At 33.6% G+C, this 5,518-nt stretch overlaps 1 protein-coding gene across 2 annotated transcripts; it reads right to left on the minus strand.

Moving 5' to 3' along the window:
* LOC107624694 (protein NTM1-like 9) lies at nucleotides 1,105–4,938 on the minus strand. Of its 2 annotated transcripts, XM_016327145.2 has the most exons (6): nucleotides 4,472–4,932; nucleotides 3,921–4,189; nucleotides 3,109–3,237; nucleotides 2,659–3,015; nucleotides 1,638–1,904; nucleotides 1,105–1,501 (listed from the first exon to the last, which is right to left on the minus strand). In XM_016327145.2, exons 1-6 carry the CDS (start codon nucleotides 4,653–4,655, stop codon nucleotides 1,262–1,264), a joined length of 1,446 nt encoding a protein of 481 aa, XP_016182631.1. In that variant the 5' UTR covers nucleotides 4,656–4,932; the 3' UTR covers nucleotides 1,105–1,261. The 2 variants fall into 2 exon arrangements, with proteins under 2 accessions (XP_016182631.1, XP_016182636.1); XM_016327150.2 differs by lacking the exon at nucleotides 1,105–1,501 and having other exon boundaries at nucleotides 1,771–2,464; nucleotides 4,472–4,938.

Raw genomic sequence — 5,518 nt, forward strand, 5'->3', positions numbered from 1 at the left:
GACAAAACAAGAAGTAATTCGAAATGGCCTGTTTTGAATTACTATGGGCACGAAAACATGAGTAATTCGAACCTACTCCATTCAAATTAGTGTAACTTTGTGTGTGTGTGTAATTCGAATAAGCTTGATTCGAATTAATGCTTGTGTGCGTGTGTGTAGTTCGAATCAATATGATTCGAATTAATATGAATGTGCAATTCGAATTATACTAATTCGAACTATATAGAAATGTCCACCTAGTGGAACTTTGTAAGGTTTTTTATTTTGGTGGAATTGTGTAAATTTAAGCAATGCTTGGTTTAAATGGGTCATTTATATATAAAGACCTAATTATAAATTTAATAAAAGTACATGGACTAATAGAATAATTAAATTTATATTTCAATTATAAGTATAAAACTAGTTTAATCCATGTGCCATATTAAAGTAGAGAGAAGCATTTCTTTATTAAAATTTGAAAAAAAAATATCTGATCATAGAATATCTGCTAAAAGTTGAATCCAATATACAAGAACACAAATTGCTTCCTCAATCGGAATGGTTGTATAAGCTTTTTACATATATCTCAACACAAATTTAAATAACAAAATTTCTAAACCTGCATCTAGTAGTTCTTTTTTGTGATCATTGATTCTACAATTGCAGTTCAACCTTGACCTTATGGTTAAATCAAACTCTTCTAGTTGAATTAACTGTGCTATGAGCAAAAACTTTCTCAGATACATTCAATGAGAATTGTAAAATGAAACAAAGATCCTATTCAAAGTAACACTGCTACTGTCACATGGTGTGTAACCTGCTTTTGACTTTATGCACTTTTGTATAAGATGCAGAGAGGCAGACATATTCTCTAAAGAAAGGAAACTTGATTGGCTTAAATTCCATGTATGCTTCCAAATTTTCTTCTTTTGGAACATTGACTTTGATCTGTTTCTACTAAATGGAGAATTTGAAGTCAGCACATTTTGGGAATCAAGCTAATCAAACATTTATTGAATGGAAAAAAGGAATCTTTTCACTAGAGTCTAGAACTCAACTAGTTCTAACATTAAATGAATTTTGTGACTTAAAGACTGCAATTATAGAATTAATGACAATATGAAGTTACCACTAATCACAATTCACAAGCATAAATTTCATTATGATAAGAAAGGTGCAGTAATCTTTGCATCAGTGCAAGATCTATGTAAACTATATTATTACTTGAACTATGTATATAATTATGAAACTCCTAAAACAAATCTTGCATGGCAACACTTCTCTAACAAGATAGCACATCCCAACTAATGGCTAGAAGCAACAAAATCCCAATAACTACATTAACAAGGTATACCGCTCGTGGAGTCAGGCTTTCGCTCGACGAACACGGCTCTAGGTGGATGAAACTACCAATTCTATTAACATCAGAGCTTCTGGTTTCTAACTTCTTTCCTGGACTAGTTTTTCGAGCTTTTTCTTGATCTCTTCTTGATTGTTCCACAGTGGTCAATTTCTTCTTATCCTGCATATTACATCACATAGGAGCATGGTATGATCAGTGGCATGTTAGAATTTAATTTTCTTCAAATGAAGCATCACAGCCTACTCAGTCAAGATAGGCTTCTTCGTCGTTTAGTCTGGCTGCTCGGTGTTCTCACCTCAAGATTGGGAATTGCATTGCTTGAAACCTTCCTATGTGTTTGAGATAGTCTCGGATTATATTGATTTTTCGATCCACTTAGAGCCGGTGGAGGACTAGAAATTTCAATAGAATTGATCTCAAAAGGTTTATCTGCATTTGAGTCACATGAAGATGAATCCACTCCCCAAAAGTCTTCTGAAGAGATACTTCTAGTTTTATCTGTGCGCGCAGCACTATGTGATGATTGAACCATTTTTGATACATGGTATTCTCTTGAATCAGCCTGATCATTACACATTGTTGAAGAATCAGGAATACTGCCATACTGTATAATTTCAGAAGCGGACGGATGGATCAATAGCATGTTTGGATTAGTTTTTAAAAACCCCGAACCATGATTTTGGAACAAGCTATTTAAGATGAACTTTTTCTAAAACCATGGCTCAGGGTCATCAAAAACTAAACTAAACATGCTATATAATTTCAGCAGAGAATTAATGGATACCATGGCTGATTTAGCTTTTGGAAACTCTAAACCATGGTTTGAGAAACAGCTAAACTTATCTCCATATAGTTGTTTCCCAAACTATGGTTTTGGGCCACCAAAAAGTATACTCCTTCGGTTTCATATAGCATGCTCGGTATAAGCTTACGAAAACCTAAAACCATGGTTGGGTTGCATCAGTAGCATAAACCGAGCATGCTATAAGTCAGTTCTTGAAAGGGCTCGAAACAAAGAAGGATCATGAATCCAGGAAAAATATTGCTTTTGAAGTATTTTCTTAATTTCCATTCCCTGCCCTTTTCTCCACTTTATGCACTGATGTATTGTTAAGGTGCCAACTGCCATGTATCAAACAGGACACAAACAAAAACCAGACATTTCAGCTAAGTATCTCTCTAACATCCTATAGAAGGAACTAACTAAACATTTTTCATAGACTGGTGAACAACAATTAATGTACATAACCAACAAATAGCTCATAAACAATTGGAGATATAACTCCCCAATATCATTTTTAAGGATTTATCTTTACCCGTCTAGAGACTACTTCAGCATCTGTGTCACTGCTTTCATAGCATACCCTCATCGATGGGACCGAGCGGAGGTGATTATTCATGAAAGTATGATGCTGCTGTCTTTCTTCAAACATAGCTATATTGCCACTATCCAAAATCGAATCCGCAAATTTCTCAGCATCTTGCTTCTCTTCGTTTGTTTCGAATTGTATATGCATACTGCTATCTTCATTTACAAGGTAATAATTTTCAGATGGGGAGAATGGGAAGGATTCTTGCTGTTCAATGCCGACTGGAGAATGCTGTGATGATGATCTGTCTTGAGGCAGTGTGTGGAAGATTGAATCCATGTCCACATCTGGCGAATCAAACATCTAAAACAGACATAAAAGATATATTAACTATCCCCAAACTTTTTTTAAATGCATAAACCAAGAAATAGAGATCAAAATGATGCTTCTGCTTACAGTTGAGACACTCTCATCTGCTTCTTCCATGTGAGTGCTAGGTTCCCCCTCATCACAGGCTTGTGCATCAGTTCCATCTTCGGATTTTCTCTCGACTTTCTTCATCAAGCGACACAAAACAAAATTCCTCTGCAGAATGTTGAGTATAATCAGCACTGAAAAATTGATACTACAATGGAGACTATCACAAATTCAGTTCATTGAAGACTTCATCTAGAAACAGCTTAAATAGCAAAATCAACAATTCAATAGTATTCCACTATTTCATGAAAATCAATGATGAATTGTTTCACCAATTAACAAAAAAGAATGAATTAGGGAAAAACAAGTGAGTCATGATTCATGAATAGACTATGACACAAAATACAAACATGGGAATAATTCCAATGACATAATCACCAATCAGATAAGGAAACATCAAAATCATATGAAGGGGCAACAACAACAATCATACATTATAATAGTAATTTATACCAACAAAACATATAGATAAAAAACAAAAGTGAGCACTTAAATTGGTCCAAAGAAATTTAGATCTACCACTTTGTTCTCCGACCATTTTTTTACTCTCTCGGTCATTTTCAATTATGCATTTTGAACAAACAAGTCCCTATCAAAGACAATTAGGTCTAAAAGAAATTAGTCCCCTTCAAAAAGTAATTCTAGAGTACCTCAAAATTTGTTGAACAACCAAAGTATGATATGAAATAGAATCAACTTGGGTATTTATTATAGAAACAAAGATCAATTTCCAAAACAGATGAAAACTAATCAAGGCAAAACTTTTATGGAAAAAGAAAAACCATAAGTACCTGGCTATCATCAAAGGTAGTAGCATGATACTCATGGATAACCCAATTGGTTTTGACACCATTAGGAACACGGCCACTATAGAAAACAAGTGTCTTCTTGCTCCCAATTACATTCATAGTTCCTCTTTCCTTTATGAATCTATCTTGTCCTGTGGCTTTCCAATATCCTCCTTTGGTTGCCCTGTTTGATCTTTTGCTCTTTCCATACTTGTAATCACGTCCACTAAAGAAAAACCATTCTGGATCATCCGATTTTACCTTTGATAATGCTGACACACAGAACCCAATTCAACGATCATCAAACAGCATCATACTAACATGAAGAAAAGTTTCAAACTTTGTCACATTAAGATCATGGGGTAGTGACAAAAAACAAAAAGGTACAAGCTTTGTCTCATGAAGATGATGGGGTTGTTGAATAATTGTATATTTATTACTTCATTTTCTTAAATTTTTAATAACGGATAGGATCATCAAACATGAAAAAGGTGCAAACTTTGATACATGAAAATGATAGGGTGGTTTTATTTATTTATTTATTATGGGTTTACCTGGAATTTGCCAAGGTTCAACCTTGCAAAGATCAATGTCAGGGATAATATCGATTGGAAAATTGTCATTTAGGAGCTTGTGATTGAGGTAATAGCTCACAAGCTCTTCATCTGTTGGCTTGAACCTGAATCCAACAGGAATGAAATCAAGTATTGGAAATGGAATTGTGGCACTTCTAGCCATTTTTGTTTTTGTTTTTTTGAAGATGAAAATTGTTTAAAGCTTTGGTTAAAGAAGAAGAAAAAGAAAAAGAAGGTGATGAAGCTGATGATGATTGATGAAGAAGAGGAAGATGAAGAAACAGAGTAAAGAGAAGAAGCAGCACTGAAGCAGAGAGTGTTGGTTATGAGTGATTGGTTTGTGTCGAATTTGTAATGCAACGAAGTTAGTCATTGACTTGACTTTGAAATTTGGCGTAAGGGAGAAGTTTCACTTTTTTTTTCTTTTCTCTTCTTTTTTTTGGTATATTGTAATTTCGTGGAGTAAGATGAGAAACAAAACACGGTTAGAAATTGTCTAGTCAAATTGATCCATCAGATTATTCGTTTGCTTAAGTAAATATAAAAAATCTGTATTATACATATAAAACTAAAAAATATAATAAAAAATCAAAAGAATAATGGCTCATTTTTTTATTGTTGGAGGCATGTATGTGATGTGCTGCATTATGAGAGTATAGTGATGTTAAACCAAGATGTGGAACGGTATAAATCGGGTCATACGAATTGTTTTGAAAAGAAAATATCATATCAAATCGGATGGTTTGATTTGCAAAAAGAGAAATTTTAAATTTTAGAAGAAGTAAATCGGACTGTTCGTGTTATAAAAAAAGATTTTTTTTTAATAAAACAAAAATTGGACCGTCTGATTTTTTTAGAAGCACTCGTACCATCCGATTTGTAGCTCCTTGACACCACACGCCTGTAAAACACGCTATTTCTTCATATCGCTGTCCTACACCATTACCTTCTCTATAATAAAATTAAATCACGAAGAATAATTATCTAATTTAAAAAATATTTTTATATAAAAAATACTTTTAATCA

This window comes from Arachis ipaensis, chromosome B02, assembly GCF_000816755.2.
Source record: "Arachis ipaensis cultivar K30076 chromosome B02, Araip1.1, whole genome shotgun sequence".
Taxonomy (NCBI): domain Eukaryota; kingdom Viridiplantae; phylum Streptophyta; class Magnoliopsida; order Fabales; family Fabaceae; genus Arachis; species Arachis ipaensis.